The sequence below is a fragment of the Hemiscyllium ocellatum genome, chromosome 25 (genome assembly GCF_020745735.1).
Source record: "Hemiscyllium ocellatum isolate sHemOce1 chromosome 25, sHemOce1.pat.X.cur, whole genome shotgun sequence".
NCBI lineage: Eukaryota > Metazoa > Chordata > Chondrichthyes > Orectolobiformes > Hemiscylliidae > Hemiscyllium > Hemiscyllium ocellatum.
In genome coordinates, this window is record NC_083425.1 from 35,136,628 (window position 1) to 35,164,328 (window position 27,701).

The following is a 27,701-nucleotide window of genomic DNA, read 5'->3' on the forward strand; positions in this document are numbered from 1 at the left end:
TGTTACATCTTAGTGAGGACGTCCATCATTGAAGCTGCAGCCAAGATGAGGATTGGGTGGGAGTCCCTCCTTACAGGGTACTGTGGAATGGCCATATTTTTTATGATGGGTTACAACTCATTCACAATGGGTTATAGCTCAGTCAATGGTCATGCAGCCCTTCTCAGGGGTATGAACTTGATCACAGAAACCTATGTTTGACACACTGACAAATATTCACTGAATTATCAATTACAAACTAGCAAAATTAAGATTAAGGTTACATACAGAAGAGGAAGGACACCATTTTGACTGAGAGAACACATCCATCCTAGGAGAAGCCAAACAGAGACACACACAAGAATTCCTGGAAGCATGACATTCCAACTGGAACTCTATCAACAAACACATTGACTTTGATCCAATTTACCACTCCCTGAGAAAAAGAACCAGAAATGACATCACCATAGGAAATGATGTCACCAACCCAAGGAAACCTCAACACAAGTAAAAAGCTGGCCATTCTACCAGTGCTTCACTGGAGGCTCACTGAAGATGTTACCTAGTATGGTGACAAAACGTCTGAAAACAAACCTGCCAGCTCAGCGAGCAAACTTAGATCTGATCTCAGCAATTGGTTACTGAAGGCGTCCTCAAACTGGTTCACCAGTCAACATGCTATACCTCTCTATTTCACAAACATGAACTCTAGGACTACATTGAATTTTGCAGTATTTTATTGTAACTATGTGAATCTTGCTCAGTTTTGTTCATTTTTCTCTTCATGGTAATTGGGAAAGTCAGAAAACAATATTCTGTATGCCTACCTGTACTTATTTTGTATCAAATGATACAATTTGATAGTTCCCAAACAAATACTGGTCAAATTCAACAATTTGATTTTGAGGAAACCTTTAATATCATCTATCATATTCATTTGCTCATTTTCTCTCTTTCTCTTGTCTCTCCATTTCTATTTATACTTTATTTCTCTACTTTATTTTCATGCAAATGAAGCATTTGCAGAACCAAAGCATGGTGACTGCTTTGGTCTATCAATGCTGTCATAGACAAGTGCATAAAGTATATTGGAAAGAATTAAGTCATTATGTTTTTCCTCATGTTGCTTCCCTCACCAAGTGCTGCAAACTTAGTTTAGTAGCTATGTCTTTTAGGATTTGTCCAGCTGAGGCAGTAATTGTGTCATTGTGCCATTTCTGGTGAGGAACACTGAAATTTCCCAGCTAGAGTTCATTCTGTGCCTCTGGCACACTCAGTGCTTCTTTCTATTGGTGTTCAACACGGAGCATTGATTCAGCAGCCTCAGGGAGTGAGGCTGGGGTTGGGAGTGGGGGCAGAAGGTTATAATCTTGAAACTTTATTTACATTTAATGTTTTTGTTTAACTTGGTGCCGTGTAATCTCATGGGGTCATAATCAAAGTTATGGACTCCCATGGCAACCCTTTGACTAGATACCATTGTGCTACCCTCTGGGGGGGTGGGTGTGAATTGTTGGTGGGACAGGACACACTCAGATTGTGATATCTGGGACATTATAAGATGTGATTCTTGAGAATGTCTGTTAAACTGTTGCATGCTTGGTCTATGGGTCAGTTCTCCCAACTATGGCAGAAGCCTTTAATGTGAATAAGGTGGATTTTGCAGGCTTGATAGGGCTGTTGTTTCTAGATGCTAGTTCAATGCTGGATGCTCTGTCCAGTCTCATTCCTTCCTGACTTTGAGCGTTGAGTGGATTATTCAGTCCAGTTCAGACTGAACCTGTCAGCCCAATTCCAAGCAATGAGGCCATTTGGAATCATGGGTTGTTTCTCCATGAAAGCAGTTTGAGTGGGGCTGAACAAAAAATGCCTGACCTGGAGCCCAGGATAAAGCCTGCTGGAAATTCAAGTTGCACGCATCGCAACTCTGCAAAACTATTTAGCATTTCTACTGAAGGAAACCAAACCCTTAAGGCATAAAGAACATCTGAATGATGACAAACAAATTTCTCACCAGGAATTGGACCTTTACCTTTTTGACCAGAGAATGACATCTTACGTTTTGGATTAGCCATCACCAAACTTGACATTGCCGTAGGTCTTGAGCACATGTAGGCCAAGGTAGTTAAGGACATCAGTGAACCAGGTGAGTTTTTACAATGATGATTTCATAGTCACTATTAGACTCGTTTTTAATTCCAACCCATGAGCCCAAAGCATCAGCCTGGATTACTAGGCCCTAGATATTACACTGAATGAAAGGATAAGTGGGTTAGAAGGGGTGCATGGAATCAATATTTGGGGTTTCAAGGGGGAGGGAAGTTCAGACAAAATTACCATTGATATAAAACTGTGAAAGGGTAAACACAAAGAATAGTTTTATTTGTAGTTTTATAAATTACAAAAATATACTTTATTTATTTGCATATTAATTTAACCCATTGAAGCTTGCTGTGTTTTTGACACAAGTCCAAAAATACTGCATCTGAATAGGCTTCAATTACTACTTCAGTTCCACTGACAGAGCCTGGGACTAGATGAAGACTGTTCCTAAGTGCTTATCCTCTAACTATTCAGAACATTTGACTTGGTGTACCACCACTTCCCTCTACACCACCTTAGCCACCTAACACTGAAGCCTTCAACCACCCCCAAGTCAGGATTATTCCAATTCTCATCCAATAAGGTGCCCAATCATCCTCCCTCGGACCAATTACTGGCCACGTTACAGTGCTCACACCAGAGAGAGTTTGAAGTTACCCACACATTTCATATAAAACCTCTGAAGCTGCAGATTTACATGCAGCTGGATTTTAACTAACCTCCCAGAGGTGAGAGAGAGCACAAAGGCCCCTGTTAGCAATTAGTTCCTCATACCATGTCAGTTGCATAGGAAGCTAAATGAAAATTCACACTCTTATTTCAAAGTCCCCAGCTTCTTACTCCGGTCTACCTCTGCTCTCTGTAACTCCCTCCACACCCAGCCCTCTCCATTTATCTGGCCTGTCCTACAAAACCTTCACTTCCCCCACGTATACCTTCAGCAAGCTAGTTTCAGAATTCCTAACCCACAAATCCCTTTGGTACTCTACCCTGTGCTCTCCTCCTTTATGCTAGACCTGAAAGTACATCCTTGATCATGTTTTTGGCTACATACCCTAAATACCTCCTTTACTTGATGTCGGTTTTCCTTCACACTTCCTGGAACTTTCCCATGAAGCTCCTCAAGACATTTTTTTTGTGTTACTTATGTTTCTCTGTACGTGTGAGCAATTGTTGTTGATCCCAGTTCCTGAGGAACAAAGCCAGTCGAAGGCAGGGAGTGAGTGACTGACTTCTGGTAGGAAAGTTGTAGTTGGAGGAGGAGAGCGGGTAACAGCATGTCAAGTAATGCCAGGCCTTCCCAGGAACACCGCAGCCCTCTGGAGAGAAACAAGGAAAGAAATCAAGCTTACAGTTGGCAGTAAGGTGCCCTGCCTCAAATTAATAGCGCGCTAGATTATAGTGCTCACAGGCGTGAAGCCTTTCACACAGTTATGTAGGACCCACTGGCCAGCAGTCTTGCCTTGCACCACATCAGATATAGCTAGGTTTCTTAATTTCCAATTCATTGGGACTGTTCTAGAGTCCAGTAAGTATTGAAAATCATAACCAGTACATCCACTATTCCCAAAATCATCTCTTTTAAATGTAAGCTATCAGATTTCAGTCTCTAAGCTTTTGCAATAATTTTTATCTGCATACACGATTTGCCTTAAATTCCTCACTCCTCTTAGCTGCTTAGTTACCCTCTTTTTCTGGTCTGTAACTTGCCTTCTGCTACAAAGACGGCCACAACATTTTTGTTCAGTGTATTAGCCATTTCCTCATACCCTATGATAGTTCACATGTCTTAGCTGCTAAAGGACGAAAGTTTGCTTTACCTATTCTCCACTTTTTTATATAATTGTAAAAACTCTTACAATTTGTTCTTGATCCCTGACTCATTTAACCTTAGTGTCCCAGCAATATTGGTTGTGGGATACAGGAGGGTTAATTGGATTTAGTGATGGTCAGCTTCATTGTTGAACTTTTTAAATCAATACTCACCATTCACCACCACAATCCCATGCCCCCCATCCCATTGAGAATGGCCATTTGACGGGAAGCTTTGGAGGGCTGGGACTATCCATTGGACTGTACCAGAATGGACAGGGAATGGAATAAATTCCACAGAAAAATAAACAAGATTAGCAAAGTTACCAGTAATGATTTACCTGTTGTCCAGAACAAGTAGCTGCTTCTCCAGATACTGCTTCACTTCAGGTGAATCCCCCACTGCCTCCTGTAGACTCAAACCAGGTGAACACTGCAACCAAAGCTGGAAAACAGAAACTTTCCAAAATCAGTCATGGCTGGAGAGAGAGCAGCATGCTGATGTCACACAAAACTCTTCCGATCAAACCCTGCTTCCCTCCCATCACCCTCACTCTCTCCAATCGGTCTGCATACCTCTCATCTCCACCTTCTCCCATAACTTCGATTTACAGAGCTCCTTTAACAGAACAAAACGTCTAAAGGCTTCACACACCAAAGTTTTCCATCAAAATGTGGCACCCACTTACCTGTGGAGATATCAGGAAAGGTGATTCGAAGTTTAGCCAAAAGAAGTATCAAGGAGTGCTTTGTACAAGGAGAGAGGAGCAGAAGTTTACGGAAGGAACTCGAGAGAGCTTGAGGCCAAGGCAACCAAAGGCAGACTGATGGAAACCAGGGATAAAGAGTATAAATCACAAGAAATTACAAAGCATATGATGGGCAAGTCCATGAAGGGATTTGGAAACAGAGATGAGAATTTTTACAATTTGAAGTGCTGTCAGGCTCAGCGCATCCCAATATCCTTTAATCCCAAATACTCAGTATCTCCCCATATCCCTCAAATCCCACTCATCATGTTTCTCTACAGATCCCTCATCACACTTACCCACTCCTTCCCAAATCCTCCATCAATATGGAGCAGACATTGTCTCACAGACAGCTGGGCTATTGTCACTAAGCAGAGTGCATGCAGGAACAAGTTAATTTTGCTTTTCCCAAAGGCTGTCTTTCACACAGACAAATATGCAGGATGGAGATATTGTCTAGGTTAGGGCACCCTTCCCACCTTCTCAATGAGTGGGCAGCATGGGGACATTAATTTGTAACCTGGTGGTGCCTTTGATAGATTCACAAAGTCATGTGTTCAAACCTCGCTCCAAAGCATACAATCTAGACTGTCCCTCCATGTGCCGCACTGAGGGAGGCCTGTACTGTCAGAGGTTCTATCTTACAGACGAGGTGTTGAACTGAGACCCCACTTCCCCACTCAAGGGTATATATTTGATACAATTTGAAGAGTAGCAGCTGAGTTCTCACATATATCAAGACAAATTCATGAAGAATGAGGCAGCCCATTCTGGGGCAAATGTGCCAAGTGTTAATTAAGCAAACGTGGCTTTGTTAGCACAGAATGAAAAAATAGCCACATCCCCAAGAACACAGTACATTGGGAGAGAGTCATTGCCAAGAGCAATGAAAAATCCAATTCGGAGATACTGTAAAAAGTGACATGAAAGCCCAAAGTATCAATCAATATAAATGGGGAACCTCAGTTTGTCACCTCAATGATATGTGGTGTCAGAAGCCTCAACAGTGGTGCCAACAGTGAACATCCTATTACACTGCCAAGGGACACCTTGCATTTGTGACAGACTTTGTTTTCCAGCATTGCTTTGTTCAACCATCGAAGAGTGATCTGACCTCACTGAGGTTCTGACATTGTATTCCCATCATCCCTTGCAGATGGAAGGATACTAATCATGACCAATATTTATCCTTCAAACAAAATCACTAGAAACAGATTCTCCAGTCATTGTTCGAGTGTCTGTGTAAATTGTTGGCAGCTCTTCTGACATTACAACAGTGATTACACTTTAAAAGTACACCATTATTTGCTAAGTATTCAGGAGATCCTGAGACTGCAGGGATACAAAAAAATAGAAGTCTTTAGTTTAGAAAGAACGGAACATGGATTAACAGGTTAAACACAGAGAACCTCGATGATCCGAAGGACACGGGCGGGGAGTATTTCGTTCGGTTAATCGAATTCCAAATAATCGAATGCCAGATAACACAATTTAGCCAAGCATCAGGACCTTGCGATCTTGCCAGATAGTTGAATGCCAGATAATTGAGGATCCTTTGTAAATCATTTGTCATTTTCTTTGTATCAAAATGAAGGGCCAGTATACAAAAAGCATGGTATGCTTGTAACTGAAGAAGCTATACCTAGGTATCTTGGTACCTAAAATAGTGCTGTAAAGTAATGACGTTTCAGTGTATTCATTGAGTATGTGACAATAAAGCTAATTCAATTCAAAACAAAGCATGTGAATCCTTCATTGAAAAGAAATTGTTTCGGTAAAAGGGAGAGGAACAGACAAAGGCAGCACATGGGGAGGTCAGTGTGGAGTGGGGGGGGGGGGGGGGGGGGGGGGAGGTTGGGGGGTGGGAGAGAGAGAGAGAGACAGAAATGCACACTGCTAACTGACACAGCAGTGAATCTGTGTAGTTACTGCCTTTGCTGTTTGAATTCTTGTGTCGCTGGACATTGGACTGCATCTGGGAAAATTAACAAACAGTGAAATTCACAACTGATCTTGGAGGAACCTGTTTGGAAGAGGTCACAGCACAGAGACAGATATGTGAGTAGTTTTTAGTGTGGACTTGTTCTGGGGTAGAAGTGACCTGTACAAGAACGACGGATTGTACCTAACTTGGAAGGAGACTAATATACTGGCAGGGAGATTTGCTAGAGCTGCTCAGGAGGATTTAAACTAGTAAGGTGGGTGGGTGGGGGAACCAGGGAGATAGTGAGGAAAGAGATCAATCTGAGACTAGTACAGTTGAGAAAAGAAGCAAGCTAAACAGTCAGGACAGGCAGGGACAAAGCAGAGAACAAGGTAGGACTGATCAATTAAATTGCATTTATTTCAATGGGGGCCTAACAGGGGAGGCGGATGAACTCAGGGCATGTTTAAGAAGATGGGACTGGGTTATCATAGCAATTACAGAAACATGGTTCAAGGATGGACAGGACTGGCAGCTTAATGTTCCAGGATACAGGAAGGACAGAAAGGGAGGCAAGAGAGGAGGGAGAGTGGCATTTTTGAGGGAGGATATTCCTGGAAATACATCCAGGGAAGTTATTTGGGTGGAACTGAGAAATAAGAAGGGATGATCACCTTATTTGGGATTGTATTACAGACTCCTAATAGTCAGAGAGAAATTGAGAAACAAATTTGTAAGGAGATCTCAGCTATCTGTAAGAATAATAGGGTGGTTATGGTCGGGGATTTTAACTTTCCAAACATAGACTGGGACTGCCATAATGTTAAGGGTTTAGATGGAGAGGAATTTGTTAAGCATGTACAACAAAATTTTCTGATTCAGTATGTGGATGTACCTACTAGAGAAGGTGCAAACTTGACCTACTCTTGGGAAATAAGGCAGGGCAGATGACTGAGGTGTCAGTGGGGAAGCACTTTGGAGCCAGCGACAATAATTCTATTAGTTTTAAAATAGTGATGTAAAAAGAAAGATCAGATCTAAAAGTTGAAATTCTAAATTGGGGAAAGGCCAATTTTTACAGTATTAGGCAAGAACTTTCAAAAGCTGTTTGGGGGGGTGGGGGCAGATGTTCGCAGGTAAAGGGACAGTTGGAAAATGGGAAGCCTTCAGAAATGAGATAACCAGAGTGCAGAAACAGTATATTCCTGTTAAGCTAAAAGGAAAGGTTAGAAGGTATACAGAATGCTTGATGACTAAAAAAAAATTGAGGGTTTGGTTAAGAAAAAGAAGGAAGCATATGTCAGGTATAAACAGGGTAGATCATGTGAATTCTAGAAGAGTATACAGGTAGTAGGAGTACACCTAAGAGGGAAATCAGGAGGGCAAAAAGGGGACATGGGATAGCTTTGGCAAATAGAGTTAAGGAGAATCCAAAAGGTTTTTACAAATGCATTCAGGACAAAAGGGTAACAAGGGAGAGAATAGGGCCCCTCAAAGATCAACAAGGCGGCCTTTGTGTGGAGCAACAGAAAATGGTGGAGATACTAAATGAATATTTTGCATCAGTATTTACTGTGGAAAAGGATATGGAAGATATAGACTATAGGGAAATAAATGGTGACATCTTGCAAAATGTCCACATTACAGAGGAGGAAGTGCTGGATGTCTTGAAATGCATAAAAGTGGATAAATCCCCAGGACCTGATCAGGTGTAGCCTAGAACTCTTATGAGAAGCTAGAGAAGTGATTGCTGGACCTCTTGCTGAGATATTTGTATCATTGATAGTCACAGGGAAGGTGCCAGAAGACTGGAGGTTGGCTAATGTGGTGTCACTATTTAAGAAAGGTGGTAAGGACATGCCAGGGAACTATAGACCAGTGAGCAAGATGTCAGTGACAGGCAAATTGTTGGAGGGAATCCTGAGGGACAGGATTTACACGTATTTGGAAAGGCAAGGACTGATTAAGGACAATCAACATGGCTTTGAGCGTGGGAAATCATGTCTCACAAACTTCATGGAGTTTTTTGAAAAAGTAACAAAGAGGACTAATGAGGGCAGAGCAGTAGACGTGATCTATATGAACTTCAGAAAGACGTTCGACAAGGTTCCCATGGGAGACTGATTAGCAAGGTTAGATCTCATGGAATACAGGGAGAACTAGGCATTTGGATACAGAACTGGCTCAAAGGTAGAAGACACTGGATGGTGGTGGAGGGTTGTTTTTCAGACTGGAGGCCTGTGACCAGTGTAGTGCAACAAGGATCAGTGCTGGGTCCTCTACTTTTCGCCATTTATATAAATGATTTGGATGTGAGCTTAAGAGGTATAGGTCGTAAGTTTACAGATGACACCAAAATTGGAGATGTAGCAGACAGAGAAGAAGGTTACTTCAGATTATAATGGGATCTTGATCAGATGGGCCAATGGGCTGAGAAGTGGCAGATGGGGTTTAATTTAGATAAATGCGAGGTGCTGCATTTTGGGAAAGCAAATCTTAGCTGGACTTATACACTTAATGGTAAGGTCCTAGGGAGTGTTGCTGAACAAAGAGACCTTGAGTGCAGGTTCATTGTTCCTTGAAAGTGGAGTCACAGGTAGATAAGATAGTGAAGAAGGCGTTTGGTATGCTTTCCTTTATTGGTCAGAGCACTGAGTACAGGAGTTTGGAGGTCTTGTTGCGGCTGTACAAGACATTGGTTAGGCCACTTTTCAAATATTGTTTGCAATTCTGGTCTCCTTCCTATCAGAAGGATGTTGTGAAACTTGAAAGGGTTCAGAAAGGATTTACAAGGACGTTGCCAGGGTTGGAGGATTTGAGCTATAGGGAGAGGTTGAATAAGCTGGGGCTGTTTTCCCTGGAGTGTCGGAGGCTGTGGGTGACCTTGTAGAGATTTATAAAATAATGAGGGGCCCGAATAGGATAAATGGACAAGGTCTTTTCCCTGGGTTGAGGGAATCCAGAGTTAGAGGACATTGGTTTTGGGTGAGAGGGGAAACATATAAAAGAGCCGTAAGGAGCAACTTTTTTCACACAGAGGGTGGTACGTGTATGGAATGAGCTGCCAGAGGAAGTGGTGGAGGCTGGTACAATTGCAACATTTAAAAGGCATCTGGATGGGTATATGAATAGGAAGGGTTTAGAGGGATATGGGCTGGGTGCTGGCAGCTGGGACTTTTATATCTGGTTGGCATGGACAGGTTGGACCGAAGGGTCTGTTTCCGTGCTGTACATGTCTACGACTCTATGAGGTGTCAACTGAAGGATTGCACCCAACACTGGGCCCAGAGGGTGGTGCTGGAAAAGAACTGCATATCAGGTAGCATCTGAGGAGCAGAAAAATCAACATTTTGGGCAAAAGCCCTTCATCAAAAATTCTGGGCACTGAGTTTTGGGAAGGATGTGAAAACTTCAGAAAGGTTGCAGACAAGATTTGGTTCCAGGGATGAGAAAGTTCAACTGTGTGGAAATGGCAAAACTGGCAAGGGTCTGTTCTCCTTGGAGTACACAGGGAAAGGGAAGGACTAATGTAAACATATGGTTCAAAATAATCAGGAGTTTCTACTGAGTTGCTGGAGAAAATCTGTTTCCATTAGCAGAAGGCTCATTAACTCAAAGACAAAAAATTGAAGTCATTTTCGAAAGTATTGGAGGAAAGGAGATTCTTTTCTTGGTAGAGACGTATGATCTGGAAAAGATGTTTGAAAGAATGATGGAAGGTAATTCAATGCTAACTTGAGAATTAGAAATATATTTGAAAATGAAAGGTTTGCTAGGCAACAAAAATAGCAGGTAGTGGGACCAAATAGATTGTTACCAAATAACCCACTGAAGCATTTCAAACATGTAGACTCTATAGTGTGAGAAACTATAATTGTGCAAGTGTGAGGGTCTGATTGCTTCTGTATGAATGCAAGCATGTCCACTGTGTGAGCACACACGAAGATGGGCATATCAGCTCACTCAGGCTCTAAACCAGTCACCTCACATTGGCTGAGGAGACAAAACCCAGTGAGTTTCTATCTAGATTGTTGCTGTGAACAATGTTCAGACTTTAGAATTTTGCCCATAACTGTTGAAAGTTACAGCAATTAGGATCAACCAATTTAAAAGAATTCAATTTTCAATTACCTGATGTGTAATTCCATCGTTCATTCGGAGCCCCAAAACCAGCAATTCCTCCAATCTACAAAATAAAAGCACAAATATACAGCCTAAGGTCTCTTATTTTGCTTGCTACACTGAAGGATGTTCATGCTCGGTATATAATACTTTCCACATCAGGCAGCTAATATGACCAATCACTCCCAATCAGTTAGGGCACACAAGCACATTACAGAGTAAAGGTCCTTTGCCATTATATCCATCAAACACTCCCTGAGCATATGCAGCACAGGTCTGATAGAGTAAAACTTTCTTTACATTGCCCCAAACTCTCAGGGGTTAGGTATTGTCAATTGTCTCTCTGACAGATTCTTTATGTGTGGCCAACACATATTCACATCCAGGAGATGCTTGGAATTGTTTTCGAGGATATTCGAGAAACTTGAACCATTCAAAATTCAAAGACATGCTCGAACGAAGGGATAATCATCAGGCTGGAAAATGACACTACAGCACGTCCCAAATTCACAGCTTAATTCACCAAGAGCGAGGACGATAGATACATGGGAACACCTCCAGCTGCAAGGTTCCACCACCCACTCTAACTCCCCTAACTCAAAACTATGTTGCTGCTCCTTCAGTATCACTGGATCAAAATTCGAGGTCTTCCTTTCTAACAGCATTGTGCATCTACCTACACCACAAGCACTGCAGCAGTTCAAGGCAACAGCTCACCACCACCTTCGAGGGCAACTAGGGGATGAGCAACAAACTACGATGCTGACATCCCCCCAACCAAAGAATGATAATTTTTTTTAAAAATCCTTTCTTATAAAAATTTTGAATAAAGTAATTTATTATTTAGTGACTGAGATGCAAAAACCAAAATGTTATACTAGTCAGGAATATCAAGGAATATAGAGAACTGGGTAAGAGGGATGTAGATATGTACAGTAGTAAGTAATAAGATATTACTGGGGCCAGAATGAAACAGTCATTAAGTCTAAGTTAACCTGGTATGTATGAATGTTCACTGAAAGTGGTAAATAAGTTGGGTGAGCTGTAGATGTAAATAGCAAATGGCAGCTAATATAAAAATCAATCTAAAATGGTGTAAAAGTAGTAAAAGGAGTGAGTCAATCAGGGAACAAAAAGGACATCTATGCATAGGGGTAGTGGACAAGGCTGATGTACTGAACATTGTGTGTCTGTCTTTAACATGGAAACTGCTATTCCATATGCCATAATGGTAGAGGAGGTAACGTGGAAGTTGATGTACAAGTCAAGTTTTGAAAATTCCCACTGAGGATAGGGGTCAACATTAATACTGGAACAAAACCAAACCATCAATATGTGGGTGACTGCAATTGAGAGACGTTATCAGCATCTGCCAGAAGATTGGATGTGTCTATATATCTAGATTTATACACTCACACCTCTTGCACACTTCAAAAGAAGATTGCTATTTCTCTTTAAGGAACCTGAACCTGGGTGGCACAGTGGTTAGCACTGCTGCCTTACAGCACCAGGAACCCGGGTTCAATTCCCACATTGGGTGACTGTGTGGCGTTTGCATGTTCTCCTCGTGTCTGCGTGGGTTTCCGCTGGGTGCTCTGGTTTCCTCTCACAATCCAAAGATGTGCTGGTCAGGTGAGTTGGCCATGCTAAATTGCCAATAGTATTAGGAGCATTAGTCAGGAGTAAATATAGGGTAGGGGAATGGGGCTGGGTGGGTCGGTGTGGACTTGCTGGGCCAAAAGGCCTGTTTCCATACTGTAGGGAATCTAATCATCATAATATGAAGCTATAAAGTTAAGCTAGTTCAGGACATGGAACTGTGTACCTTGACCTTAGGCTGGTTCACTTCAAAGTGGTTTCACAGAAGTGCTCTTGCAAAGGACAAACACAGACACAACAAGCAGAATGGCTTCCTTCTGTGCTGTAACCGTTTTAAAAATCTTCTGTTAGATTTCTTTGCGATGGCCTTTCATTTAGTTCTACCCCACAAGTGGAAACACTCTCCCTGCATTCACTCTGTCAAAACCTTTCAGAATTAAAAGAGCTCTACTAAGCCACACCCAAACCTTACATTCTTCAAGAGAAAACAGCCCCAGTTTATCATTCCTTTCCTGATATATATCACTGTCCATTTCTGATATCAAAGTTTGTTCTGTTTCTTATCCTGGATGTGTTACTGAAAGTCTTGCCTATATACCAGGGCTCGGAGTTATCCTCGTTCACCCAGAAATAATGGAAAACAAGTGACTCAAATCCTGTCTTAGGCTGGACACACAGACTTGAATTTTCCAGTAGGTATGGAAAAGGGTCAAGAACTGAGAGCAACTGAAATGATCCAACTGGGAAAAGCTTCAGGACCTTGTGGCCTGTGCGGTTCAGAATCTGTCTGTGCCATCAGGCAGACATTCATGTCCAAAGCGTTTTTACTCAAGAGGATTGTGTTACATTTAACAACAATAGCAGCAGAGTGTACTGTCTACAAGATGCACTACAGAAATTCAAAGATCTTTAGACTGCATCTTCCAAAACCACCACCACTTCCATCTAGAAGGACAAAGGTAGCATATTCATAGGAACACCAGTACCTGCAAGTTCCCCTCCAAGCCACTCACCGACCTGACTTGGAAATACATTGCCGTTCCTTCATTGTTGCTGGGTCAAAATACTGGAATTCCCTGCCTAAAGGCATTGTGGATCTACCCAGAGCATGTGGACTGCAGCAATTCCTGATGACAACACCAGCACATTCTCATTGGCAGCTAGAGATGGACAATAGATATCCACAGCCCATGAGTGAATTAAATAAACTGCACAAGCAACCTGAGGAACCTTTACTCTGATGGGGAAATGGGGAGGGTTCATGCAGCTCCTCCCTGTCAGCACCTGTTTTAAACAGTCAATTTAGTTATTCACAAAACAATTGCTGATTAATCATTCAATCTCAAACATACTCACATGTCCAATTCAGTCTGCTGTACTCGCTTCCTGGTTCCATGACCAAACTGTCTCACTTCCCTGAGCCAGTTGTCAGGTTCCAGGGTCTGTATCCTGGCCTCTCGCAGAGATTTTTCCTCACCCCAGGGTATAAACCTGCCGTGGGCACCTGGTGAGAGACAGTTGGATGTGTATTGATATAGCTCCTTTCACAACCTCAGGATATTCTGTAGCCCTCTTATTTAATAAAGGACCTTTGGAGTGCAGTCATTGTTGCAGTGTGGGGAACACAATGATCAATTTGAACCTTCTTGACCTCATCCTTTCCAACCTACTGGCAGATGCATCTGTCCATGACAGTATCAGCAAGAGTGACTACCACATTCCTTGGGATGATCCTCACACCAAACATACCCTTTTATACTCGTCACTGGTGATACCACTTTATATGTATCTTCATTGAAGGAAGGACATCAATGTATTAGAATCAGTTCAGATAATGTTTAAAACACTAGTACATGTAATGGACAGATTGTTTTATGAGGAAAGATTGGAGGCTAGACTTGTATCCATGGGAGCTCAGAAGAGCAAGAGATGACTGAAGCATATGAAATCTTGAGAGACCATAACAGGTTGGATGTGGAGAATATGTTTCCTCTCATGGGAGAATCTTGAATGAGAAGTCACTTTAAAAATAAGGTGTCACCCATTTAAAACGCAAAACAAGGTGACTTTTTCTCTCACAGAGAATCATGAATCTTCGGATCTCTGCTATCATCACCTTATGAGTAAAGTGTTACTTGAATATTTTTAAAGACAGAGGTGTATAGATTTTTGGTAAAGAAAGGGGTCAAAGAATATTAAGGGTAGACAGCATGATGGCTTCGTGGTTAGTACTGCTACCTCACAGCTCCAGGGACCCGGATTCGATTCCACTCTTGGGCAACTCTCTTTGGAGTTTGCACATTCTCCTTGTGTGTGCATGGATTTCTTCCCACAGTCCAATGATGTGCAGGGTAGGCGGACTGGCCCCAGTTATTTTGTCATATGGGACTGAGTCCAGTGAGCATGGTATTTCACAATGAGCCTGTGTGCTGCTGGAGGGGTGAGGCCTGCAGGATGGGAACATCCAGCAAGAACAGAATCATTTTAATGGGAACTGGGACTACACAACTTGGAGTTCAATGTTTTTGGAATAGAATCACCTCCATCCCAGCTACCCTGCACATCCCTAGACACTGCGGGCAATTTAGCATGGCCAGTCCGCCTACCCTGCACATCATTGGACTGTGGGAAGAAATGGACAGGACGGACAGGTGCATCGGATTAACAGGTGCTACAATACCCAATTTCTAAAGCTTGCTGCTGACAAAGGTTAAGGTCCCAACACAAACTAACCCGAGTTGTTAAAGCAGATCCAACTGTAAGCCTTCCAGCTACCACAGGGGAATTATTCCAGCAAGCTGCTGGACTGGTGCTAGTTGCCAGGTTGGAGGGTTTGAGCTGGAGGGAGAGGCTGAAAAGCCTGGGGCTGTTTTCCCTGGAGCATCAGAGGCTGAGGGATGACCTAATAGAGGTTTACAAAATCATGACAGGCATGGGTAGGGTGAATAGACAAGGTCTTTTTCCCAGGGTATGGGAGGGTGTAGAGGGTGTAGGTTTAAGGTGAGGGGGGAAGATTTCAAAGGGATCTAAGGGGCAATTTTTTCACGCAGATGGTGATGCTACCAGAAGAGATGGTGGAGGCTGGTACAATTACAACATTTAAAAGACATCTGGATGCACGTATAAGAAGGGTTTAGAGGGATATGGGCCAAAAGATGACAAATGGAATTAGATTAATTTAGGATATCTGGTCATCTTAGGTGAGTTGAACCAAAGGGTCTGTTTCCATGCTGTGTACGTCTATGACTGTAGAGGGCAAGGACAGATGTGTAATAGTGATGTGTACTGCCCTGGCCCACTTCCCATGTACTACAAATAGCCCAAAGTGTAACACACAGTTAACTTACATTGAAGCATTGAGTAACTGACCTGGGCCCACGCCAAGATACTGCCTTCCTCTCCAATAACCAAGGTTATGCTCACACACAGCTCCCTGGGAAATAAGCAAAACATCATTAAGCAGCTTCACAGGGGATAACAGTAGTTCCAGCCTGAAACTCACATATGAGATCCTATGTAGGGACACAGAGAGAGCAATAAGCTGAGAAACAGAACAGAAAGGAAGCAGACACCTAACTGTGTTTTGGAATGTCGTTATCCAATCTGTAAAAGTACTAATGGATGGGGAACTAAGGCCGGTACATTTCATAGAATCAGAATGCATGAGGTGGCCATTTGGCCCATCATAGCTGTCCTGGCTCTTTGAAAGAATTCTCCAATTAAATCTCTTGCCACCTTGCAAATATTTCTGCTTCAAGTATAAATTGAACAGCCTTTTGGTAAAAAGTTACTATTAAATCTGCTTCAACTCGAATTTCAAGCATTACATTTCACAACACAACAACTCATTGTACAAATAGAAAAGCCGTACCTCCTCTCTGTCTTACCCTAAATTTTGTGATGTATAATTTTGGGCCATGATCTAATTGAATGACAGAACATTCTGAAGGGGCTGAATGTTCTGTGTCTCAGATGGTGCAAATACTCCCTGGCAGACAGGGTCCCTGGATATGGGCCACTTCCTGCTGCCCCATCCAAATTCCTCTGCATGGTGAAAGACTAAGACAATGTTCACAAATGCACAGACTGATGATGGTGATGGAAAGCAGCAGCCCTAGCTGATTTCTCTCTTGGCATTAGTGCATGTACCATGGCAAACCTTGTAGATGACACAAAAATAACTGGCAAGACAATTAGTGAGGATGACACAATGAGTCTGAAGGGGATATAGACAGGTTAAGCAAGTGGGTAAAAGCTGTTAGATTAAATATAATAACGTGGGAAAATGTAAAGTTCTACCTTTAGATGGGAGGAATGGGGGTGGGGTGTGAATATGGTTTAAATGAAGACAGACTGCAAAAAGTTGCAGCACACAAGGATCTGGAAGTCCACATGCATGAATCACAAAAATCTAGCATCCACATTCAGCAGGTAATTGAGAAGGCAAATAGACTTTTGGCCTTTGTTTCAAAGGGAATGAAGTACAAGTCTACAGCGAGGACGGTGGCCTAGAGGTATTAGCACTAGATTATTAATTCAGAGAAACAGGAAATGCTTTGGGGACCCTAGGTCAAATCCCACCATGGAAAATGATGGAATTGAAATTCAGTAAAAAACAAAATCTGGAATTAAGAATCTAATGATTACAACAAAACTGTTGGTGATTGTCAGGAAAAACCCATCTGGTTCAGTAATGTCCAATAAGGATGGAAACGGCCATCCTTACCTGGTCTCGCGTCCATGTGACTCCAGACCAACAACCATTTGGTTGACTCTTAATTGCCATCTTAACTACAATTAGGGAGAGGCAACAAATACTGGCCTAGCCAGTGACACTTACATCCCACAAATGACCAGTAAAAAAGGAAAGCTTGCCAAAGCTATACTTATCAAATGACATCTAGAATACTGAGAGCAGTTTTGGGCTCCTTATCTAGGGAAAGGTATACGGCATTGGAGGCAGTCCAGAAAAAGTTCACTATATTGATCCAGATAGATTTTCTTACGAGCTTGGCTTTTTGGAGTTGAAAAGGATGAGAGAAGACTTCATTGGAACACAAGATTCTTAGGGGTTTGACAGGGTACATACGGAGTGGTTAGTTCCTCCTATTGGAGATTCTAGGACTAGAGAATGTAATATCAGAATCAGGGGTCACCTATTTAAGCAGTGAGGAAATCAATGGACATGGGGATGTGACAGAAACGCAAGCAGAGAATTATCAAATCAGCCATGATTGCACTGAATGACAGCAGACTTGATGGGCTGAACGGCCTATTTCAATACCTACATCATTTGATCTGCAGCCATCTCCCAGAGTTGTCATTGAGTACACCACATAACTGAACCATCAGTGTTTCGGCATCCACATTTTCTACCAAATTAATCTTCAGGTCCAATATGGGTTAGATACAGAGTTAACACCATCCCAAAAATATACCTCAATCCCTTGACCTTTATAAATAATCCCCTAACTGTCCTTTGACAGGACAGAATTCGAGTACTGCTGAAAAAAAAAAGCAACACTCTGTTATGTTTTAAATCTTATACTCATCAGGATAGATGCAAGAATGCCAAATTTCAAAGGTAACAAATGCTTTGCACTGCAAGAGAAGAGTGCTGATAACTTAGCAAATGGACTCTGTTTGATTATGGCATTGCCAAGGAGACTGCACCAGGGAACAGTTGTGTCTCACATCTTTGCTAAATTCACAAACATCAACTGATTGGTTGATGTGTTATGATGGGAAACGAACCGCAAATGGTTGTCCACAAGGTTTTGTTTAGTTGCAAAGAGCTCAATGTCTGGACACATTCTGTTTTAAGATCTGGTTCTGTTTGCAAATTTGGTGGAAGAATATATTGTAGGCACTAGGAAGTACAAATGAATTTCATTATAAGCCTAGCTAATGAACTGAAATCGGTTGTTATAATAATTGCTAGCACACTTAAGGTTGTTCCATAAGTGATGTTTAACAGAGAAACACATCTTCAACATTATGGCCATTTTTCAGCAATACTCAAAATTCCCCAATTCCTGGTTTGCAGTTGATGCCTTCTATTTGAAGAGCAGCCCAAGTGACATCCCTATTTAAAGGGCCCAAACAACAATAAGAACTTCCGATTGCCTTGCATGATAACACACAGAGAATTGCATTGTGGATTTGAACACAAGTTCCCAACGTGTTCAGCACATTGCTTCACCCAGATCCCATTATCACCTGCCATCTCTTACACTTTTAGCAAAGTTTGATACTTCGTATTGAAGGAATCCTGCCATTCCCAGAATTCTCCTTGCTGCTTGGTACATTTCTGCCAATTTCTCTTGCTCAGGAATGCTCAGGGCCTGCTCCTGGACCTGCTTGTAAAGAGCTGTTCCCCTCTCCAATGTCAATTGATAGAGTGACACATGGTGATCACACAATGCTACCAGTTCCTCCAGCTCTTCCTCCCATGATTCCACACTCTGGCCTGGGCGCCCAAATATGATGTCAACAGATGTGTTACCAGGAAACAATTTCCTGGCCTCCTCCAGGCTCCGAAGGGCTTCTTGAGCTGTGTGGTCTCTTCCCAGAATCCGCAGGTCACGGTCACATAATGCCTACAGTTAAACGGAAGAACAGTGTGCATAATTAGTCTGAATAATGGTAGGCTGGGTGCTTGAGTTACTGATCTTCCACAGGCAAGATCTGGCTTCAAAACTAACGCAAGGCTACCTCCTGAGATAAACTCTGCTACGTCAGAGTTTCTGTCCAGTTCGTAATGAACATGAACCCCTCACCTCCCTCAGTGGAACATGATCACACTATGTCAGTGTAAAACTTGCTTGAGCTTTGCTGGAGTGGAGCACTGATTTTCATCTCTCTCTCTCTCTCGTTATGTTGTCTTTTCTATGGTCAATACCACCAGGTTTGTGTTATTGGCAATAGACCATGGCACCATGTAGCAAGTTAAGGCAGCAGCCCATCAACCGTATTGACCATGTTCCTTGCACTTACAGACATTGATTCCAAATCCATCCTACGTGGTCTCACATTTGTCCTTTGTCTGATCCTTTTTTCTGAAGTATTCCACACTCCAGTGTATTCATCTCTTCCACTTTGCAATACACCAAGTTTCTCTTCTCTCATCCCAGGGCCTTCTCCAACAGATATTGTTAACTTTCCTGGTATTGGAGCCAGTCCTACTGACCAGTTCCACTTGAAAAAGTTCCTTCTTGTCCCAGACCTTATCCAAATATCCCTAAATCTGAAGTTCTCTCTGCTGCAGTATTTCCCCAGCCTTGTGTGACCCTGTTTTATCTAGCATTCCCATGCTTTTTAGTGCAAAAGATCGGAAGTAATTCCGAGATGACTACATTTTGAAGTTCTAGATGTTAATTTTCTCCCAAATTCCTAAGACTCTAGCAGCAGAATTACAACCCTTTTCCCATATAAATGACAAGTCCTTCACTCTCACACTTTCAATGTGTGGTTTCATCGATAGTTGCAGAAACATTTGTCTAACTTTCAGTTAACAAATCCCCAAGCGTTTGCCGGTTCTCCTTTGATAGTCATTTTCCCAACAGGGCTGGGAAATGTTTCAGACCACACTCCACCGAGATGTCAGCAGCTTCACAGGTACTCAGCACTGAAAGCTGGTGTAAAATGTCACATTGAGGGTTTCTACATTATCTGCCTCTCTCTGCCCTGCTCAATGGTCACCCACTCGTTGCCCTTCTGAATTCTGTGTCACTGCAGGATGCTACCTCTTGGAACCTGCGTTCCAGGCAATTTGCAGCCTGATTCTGTACGGCCTGCTGTGACAGACTCACACACCCTGAACTTGACTTTGAGTAACTAGAGACACTTTCAACACACACTTCCCAAAACTCGCTAACACATGGTTATCCAGGAGAGGCAGCCTGATATTCCCAATGGTAAAGGGACTGCTAACAATCAATGTAGGCCTGCTCTTATTAAACATTCAACTGAGATAAAGGGGCAGGGGAACATGAAGCCCAATAGAGTTGCCATCTTCAGGACAAAGTGAGAGAAAAACACAGGGACTCATCCCATACCCCATCTTTAGAGACACAGCCCAATCTCACCTGCACCCCGAGAGACAGTCTGGTGATCCCAGCCTCCTTGAACTCGGCCAGCCTGGAAGCTGCAGCTGATGTGGGGTTGGCCTCCATACTGATCTCCACGTCATGAGGGACGTGGGTCACTCTGGCAACAGTTTCCAGGACACGGGCGATGGTGGACGGTCGGGCCAGGCTTGGTGTGCCCCCACCGAAGAATATCGAAGTGATCCTTGGAAGTGAATAAGTGTGAATAATAATGCTATATTTAGGGGGTGCGGATTACAATCATTATGCTCCCAGCACTGTGCTCCAGTTGCCTGCTTTGTTTTTCACAACTTGTTCATGGGTTCAATCCGTCATTCCCATGATCCCTCACTGTGTGCCAGTGAATTCAGCAGTGAATGCTGACGGACTATTTGGAGCAGTTCAGCGACTAGATCCTCCACTCACTCATTAACACCAGACACTGGATTGTGATTTTCAGTGGAAGTTCTGAGTGACTCTACATTCCGCAGTTCAGGGGAACAGAGAGTAATTATGCAGTCATCCAGCTGATTGCTGGCTCACATCAGTGCTCTGCTCCTTTATACAACTGGGGGAGGTTTGTGGGGAGTGGGACAACGTGCTGACAGTAATCCTGTTACAAATAAACAGGACAGCTTTCAACACTGAAAGGACCACGTCCTCTGATATGGAGCAACACAGAAGCCCACTGTAAAAGAAGGTCTACTCTGTATCTAACCCTGTGCTTTACCCATCCTGAAAGTGATTGATGGGACAGCACAGAGTGAGCTTTACTCTATAGCTAATTCTGTGTTGTACCTCCCCTCAGAATGTTTGATGGGACTGTGAAATGTGCAGCACTCCAATGCAGGAATTATTTCCCAACAGCACTGGTTCAAGATGGTGGCTCACCACCAACTTAAATGTAATGAAGGATGAGCAATTAAGGCTGCCCGAGTCAGTGACACCTACATCCTGTGATTGAACAAAACAAAATCTCCCAGGTTTGAACTGAATGTTCTGATTCTGAGCTGACTCAAGGTGACTCCACCCCATATTCACTTACTCACACCTAATCACTGCTTCCTGATTTCCAAAAGGCACACCATTGTTTCTTCAGCCTTGTTGTGTGTATCTGTCCCATGTCTCCACCCCTCCAAGTTCCTGGACCACATTAAACTTACTCCTTCACTTGGCTGACACTGAGCAGGGTTTCTGTCTCTCGTAGAAGGCCATCCCTCATGGCATCATGATCAACGCTGGGGGAGATATACTTGTTAAAGTTGCAGTACGTGCACCTTCTCTCACAGAATGGCCACTGAAAAAGAAAGCACATATTAACTAAAATACTTCCCTCCAACTAATGCCTATGGCCCAGGTTCCTCAGAGGGAGAGATGGCAGACACAGCTCATCCAGTCACTCCTTCTTCAGCTATGCAGGGACCTGATTCCCCAACCACATACCCCCCTCCCCAGTGGAGAAGTACCTTATTCACACAGACAAGGAAAGTCCTAGCTAAATGGCCATAGTTATTAGTGACTGCAGTTACCCTGGATCAGGGAGCAGCAGACAGGTGATCAAGCAGAGGGCTTACTCCTAACCATCTCCTGCCTCCTGCTGGGACAGCACAGGCATATCATTTCAGGATGTAGCGAGGACCTGGGACTTGTGGACAGAATGCTGTTGATCTTCAGATCAAGGGCCATGTACTAGTGACTGAACAAAAGGGCAAATAGCCCAAGTAATTACAAGCCTAACCATAGTAGGAGCAAAATGATTGGAAAAATTTCTGAGGGAGGGGTTAAATCTTCCTTTACAAAAAAACATTAATCAAAGGCAGTCAGCTAGGACTCGTCATGGGAAGGTTGGTTCTGACCAACATGATTTTGAAGTAGTAAGAAGGAAAGTAAATTCGAACAGTTTAATTTGGTTAATTTAGATTTCATTACGACATTTGATAAGGTGTACATGTCAGGCTGGATACAAAGTAAATTCCCCTGGGATCCAAGGAAAAATCCAAGTTTATTCCAAAATGCACACAGAAACAGGAAATAAGGATCATGGTCAATGGCCATGTTTGTGACACGGAAGCTATTCCCAGTGAGGACCTGGAGAGCTCTGTACTAATTCCTTTACTTTTTGTGGCACACGTCAATGATTTAGATTTCAAACCAGGAAATGTGATTACGAGTTGGCAAATGATTCAAATAAGGGGGCAATGAATGAGAATGAAAAAGAAAGTTGTAGCATAAATATAGAGATCAATAGATAGATGGGCAGAACAGTGGCAAAAGGAGTTCAATCTGGTAACGCATTGGTGGAAGACTAAAAAGGCCAAGGGATCACTTAATAAATGACAGAACACTGGCGGATATAGAGGACCAGGGGACCTTGAAGTGTATAACCATAGATTCCCTGAAGATTGATAGAAATCTACCGTCCTTACCTGGTCTAAACTACATCCAGAACCACAGCAACATGGTTAACTCTTGACTGCCCTCTACAGTGAAGAAAGTGAGGACTGCAGATGCTGGAGAGTCAGAGTCAAAAAGGGTGGTGCTGGAAAGGAAAACAGCAGGTCAGGCAGCATCCAAGGAGAGCCTGATGAGCGGTTTATGCCTGAAATGTTGACTCTCCTGCTCCTTGGATGCTGCTTGACCTGCTATGCTTTTGCAGCACCACCCTTTCTAACTCTGCTACCTACAGTGGCCTAGCAAGTCAATCAGGTCAAGGGAAATAAGAGATGGGCAACAAATGCTGTCCTTCCCAGCAAATGCCTAAGTCACAGGAATGAATAAAAAAGCAAGGGCAGGTCAAAACCTGGTAATTCCACAGCAAATAACTCACTCCCTGACTCCCCAAAATGTGTCCACCATCTACAAGAATAAGTCAGGCGTCTGATGGAAAACTACCCAGTTGCCTGAGGAGTACAGCTCCAACAATACTAAAGACACTTGACACCATCCAGGTCAAAGCATACTGGCATACCATCCACAACCTTCAGCATTCACTCCCTTCACCTGACACACAGTGGCATTTGTGTGTTCTATCCACAAAATGCAGAAACTCATCATGGCTTCTTCAACAACACTTTCCAATCTATGACCTCGACCATTTAAAAAGGACAAGGGCAGCAGATACATGGTTACAGCATCACCTTTAACTGTTCCCTTGAATCACTCCCAGTCTGACTTGGAACTATATAATTGTTTTTTTCACTGCCACTGGGTCAAAGTCCTGTAATGCCTTTCCTAACAGCCGTGTGTGCGTGTACCTACACCACATGGACCTCAGCAATTCAAGAAGACAGCTCACCACCACCTTCTCCATGGTGATAAATGCTGGCCTTGACAGTAACAATCACATGCTCGGAAAAAAAATCAACAAAACTTTGTCAATCCCTGAAGTTAGCAGGAGAGGTAAACGTGACTAAAACTGTTTCCATATCATCAAAGAGCTTCAGCTTCAAAAGACAGCATTCGGCCCATTGTGTCTAAGCTGGTCCAAAATCCCACCTTTTTCCAATAGCACTGCATATAGGACAGTTTTTCTGAATGCAATTGAAGAGGCAGGAGGCCATCCTAAAACTGTAAAACACACTAGCATCTAGTGTGCCTCACCTGGTAGCACACTCATCTCAGAATCACAATGTTCTGATTTCAAGTCCCAGTCCAACTCTTGAGCCTAAATGTTTCGGCTGAGGGAGCACTGCACTGTCAGAGTGCCATCTTTCAGATGGCATATGCCTCTTCAGGTGGTGGCACACTTCCAAAAAAGAGCAAGAGACTTATTCCTGGTGTGGTTAGTCAGCAATCAACATTACATTAACCATGTCAATATTATGTAGGAGCTGGCTGGGTGCAACACAGCAAATGTGCTTCCTACAGTATCAGTGACCACACTCAATGACTTGTAACATACTTCAAGATCTCAACAATCCTGAAAAGCGTTATATAAATGCAAGTCCATCTTGCATTGAGAGTGCTCCGTTCAGTTCTGATCACAACATGGGGTGGCACGGTGGCTCAGCAGTTAGCACTGCTGCCTCACAGCATCAGTGACCCAGGTTCAATTCCAGCCTTGGGTGACTGGCTGTGTGGAGTTTGCATGTTCTTCCTGTGTCTGCGTGGGTTTCCTCCAGGCGCTCTGGTTTCCTCCCACAGCCCAAAGCTGTGCAGGTCAGGTGAATTAGCCATACTAAATTGCCTGTAGTGTTAGGTGCATTAGTCAGAGGGAAATGAGTCTGGGTGGGTTGCTCTTCGGAAGGTCGGTGTGGACTGGTTGGGCCAAAGGGCCTGTTTCCACGCTGTGGGGAATCTAATCTAAATCTAATGACAGGAAGGATAACAGGACACTAGAGAGGGTATGAGAGAGGTTACGGAAGATGTTGGCAAGAATGTAGAATTTTATCCGTGAGCTGGGATCAGGTAGGTTTGGATTGTGGATGAAACAAGGGAATATTTATTCATGATGTACAAAATTATGAGGGTCTTTGTTTTTGAAGCAAGGACTATTTTCCTTAGAGATGCAATACATTTAAGACAATTGTCAGAAGGGTTAAAAGGTGGTGAGGGTCTGGAACTCACTGATTGAAAGGGTGGGGAAGCAGAAACCTGCATTAACACATTTTTTTAAAAAAATCACTTATGCAACAGTTATGCACCATAGGCACTGTAACCCACACCGTTACAGACCAACAGCAGGAAAGTTGGATTAAGCTGGTGAATAATGTTTTGTGGTTGAAATAGACAAAATGGATCAAACAGTCTCCTGCTATGCCATAGTTTTTAATGAGCTTATGATCCTACTCCACTAGTTACCTAATGGAGCAACGCTCTGAGGGGTAGTGCTTCCAAATAAACCTATTGGACTATTAGATTAGATTAGATTACTTACAGTGTGGAAACAGGCTCTTCGGCCCAACAAGTCCACACCGACCCACCGAAGCGCAACCCACCCAGACCCATTCCCCTACATTTACCCCTGCACCTAACACTACAGGCAATTAGGCATGGCCAATTCACCTAACCTGGTGTTAGGTGGTTTTTAATTGTGTTCACCCCAGTCCAACACCAGCATCACCACATTATACATTTTTTATATTTTACAAGCGTCCCCACACCCTGTCGCTATTACTCACATGAACATATAATGCAGCTTGATGTAAAGTGGCCTCATCCAGGTATGCAGGTACCTGCCCCCCAGTTAACCCCCAGCCTGAGAATTGTCCTGAACTCCTGGCCAGAGGCAGAGACACAGTGCAGTTCCTGACCAGGGGCAGAGATATAGTACAGTTCCTGGCCAGGGGCAGAGACACAGAGCAGTTCCTGGCCAGGGGCAGAGACACAGTACAATTCCTGGCCAGTCGCAAAGGGTGCATTAGGCAGTGAGCTGTGCAAGGCCACAGCATGCCTCTCCCTTTAACCACAACTCAGTTAATTCCGATTCTCCAACACTCCTTCACTCCCTAACTACAGCTAAAGAGACTGTATTTTAACAAGAGGGCAGGCAATGAGCAAACAAAACCAGTCACTGCCTGCACCACCACCTACTGCCCTACAACAGTATAGCACTCTGTACAGAAAACAGTCTTCCTCAGAAACGTTCTGCAAAACCTGCTCAGTTTCTCCAGCAATTTCTGTTTTGGTTAGCAATCTAAACAGCCCTGGCTGTACTCATTGTGAAGTTTTATACTGTATCTGCTATTCCCTTTCATATTGCACTCAGTCTAACCCTTCTGCATCACCTCATACTCTCTCATGAACCATTCAATTTAATTTCATTATGCTGCTCAATTGCAACACATTACCTTTAACATTCCATCCATGCCATTTATTAATCCACCAAATAACAGTATTCTCCTCTCCATTCCCTGTAGTTTTTTGAAATCTCATGTTATCTAACCACATCCTGCTGCTCACTCCCAATCTCCTTTACAAACTGGTCCTGTCCACATCACTCTCCAGTTCACTCCTTTCATACGATTCCAGTCTAATGCCATTCTTCTGATAAATTATCATCAACTTTAATATCCAACCCAAGTAACCTCAGTCTCAATTTGCTCCTCTTGAAGAGGCATAGGGAAGGGTTGATATGAACTACCAGGGCTGGGAACAGAGTTAACTAGACTCTGAAAATAGTGCCATCTGGTGTGTAGTTCCTATCACTGGTGAGTCTCATTAAAACAGAGGCCATGAGAAACTGTCCTGGATCTTGAAGCTGATTGCAGTTTTTAGGGGCTGATTGAGAGCACATTCAGGAGGAAAAAGCTGTAAATCTGGCGAATGGCACAAACCGGTCTGACTCATCTTGTTTACGTCAAAATGGAGCTCTAGGATGGTCAGCGAGTACATTGCCAGGTGTCACTTTTTACTGCTTTCTTTTGCTCTGGGAATTTTGTGGGGAGCACATGAGTTGCAGCTGGGGCCAGGGTCGGACCAGGTGCCTGGAGGCAGCAGCGCAGTGGTGAGCCATTCATGGCTGCACCATGATATTATTGTGGTGACATTATAAATTTTTCACTGTACTCCTGTATTTCTCTATTGAGTACACATGACAATAAAATCTATTTCTAAATCTAATCTAAATCTAAATTTCTGTGGGCCCATAAAAGATAATGCAGCCTAGATAGGCACAGCCATTGGCAGACAGCAGGTGTATATAGGTTGCAGGTAGCGTAGTCTGCACATATTTGGGTTCTGCAGAGAGCCTTCATGCTCCTGGTACTACGGGGGGCAAAAGAGAAACAGAGAAAATAGGAGCAAGAGTAGGCCATTCAGCTTATCAAGTCTGGTCCACCATTCAATATGATCCAACACAGTGCCTTGCTTCTGCTTTCTCCCCAAACCCTTTGATCCCTAAGAACTGTATCAAACCTTTTCTAGAAATCATCCATTCAATGTTTTAGCCTCAACCACTTTCTGGGGCAGTGAATTCCACAGCTTCATCACTCTAGGTGAAAAAAGAATTTGCTCATTTCAGTCCTAAATGGCCTACCTCCTACCTTTAAACTGTGAGTCCAAAGTTCCGAACTCCCCTTTCTTTGGGAATGCTTTGCCACATAAAGCAGTTGAGGCCAAAATACTGAACCTTTTGAAGAAGGAGCACTTTACCCGCACTTCACTCAATCTGGTCTACGGCATTCACTGCTCACAATGTTTCACTGGGGAAATGGAGCGTAGACTGCGTGACCACTTCACAGAGCACCTACAGTCCAGCCACAAAGAAGACCCTGAGTTTCCAGTTGCCTGCCATTTCAATTCACCACCCTGTTCCCTGGCCAACATCTCAGTCTCAGGCTTCCGCAGTGCTCCAGCAAATTTCAGCCTGAGCTGGAAGAACTTCAC

General features: G+C 43.2%; 1 protein-coding gene across 1 annotated transcript; it reads right to left on the reverse strand.

Annotated features, from left to right (window-relative positions):
- Window positions 1-2,408: 2,408 nt before the first annotated feature.
- Window positions 2,409-25,816, reverse strand: rsad1 (radical S-adenosyl methionine domain containing 1). The gene is made up of 9 exons (XM_060844554.1): window positions 25,496-25,816; window positions 21,539-21,672; window positions 20,376-20,580; window positions 18,522-18,887; window positions 15,658-15,721; window positions 13,645-13,792; window positions 10,699-10,753; window positions 4,236-4,339; window positions 2,409-3,401 (listed from the first exon to the last, which is right to left on the reverse strand). Exons 1-9 carry the CDS (start codon window positions 25,763-25,765, stop codon window positions 3,227-3,229), a joined length of 1,521 nt encoding a protein of 506 aa, XP_060700537.1. The 5' UTR covers window positions 25,766-25,816; the 3' UTR covers window positions 2,409-3,226.
- Between the last annotated feature and the right edge of the window lie 1,885 nt (window positions 25,817-27,701).

What these genes read in the sequence shown, in the direction of transcription:
- rsad1 (XM_060844554.1), bottom strand. Translation starts at nt 25,765, where the DNA reads ATGCTGTGGCCTTGCACAGCTCACTGCCTAATGCACCCTTTGCGACTG. An exon ending in GACTGTCTCTCGGGGTGCAG is followed by an intron (nt 18,888 to 20,375) that starts GTGAGATTGGGC and finishes GTTTAACTGTAG; the next exon opens with GCATTATGTGACCGTGACCT. An exon ending in CTACTTGTTCTGGACAACAG is followed by an intron (nt 3,402 to 4,235) that starts GTAAATCATTAC and finishes GTTTCTCTCCAG; the next exon opens with AGGGCTGCGGTGTTCCTGGG.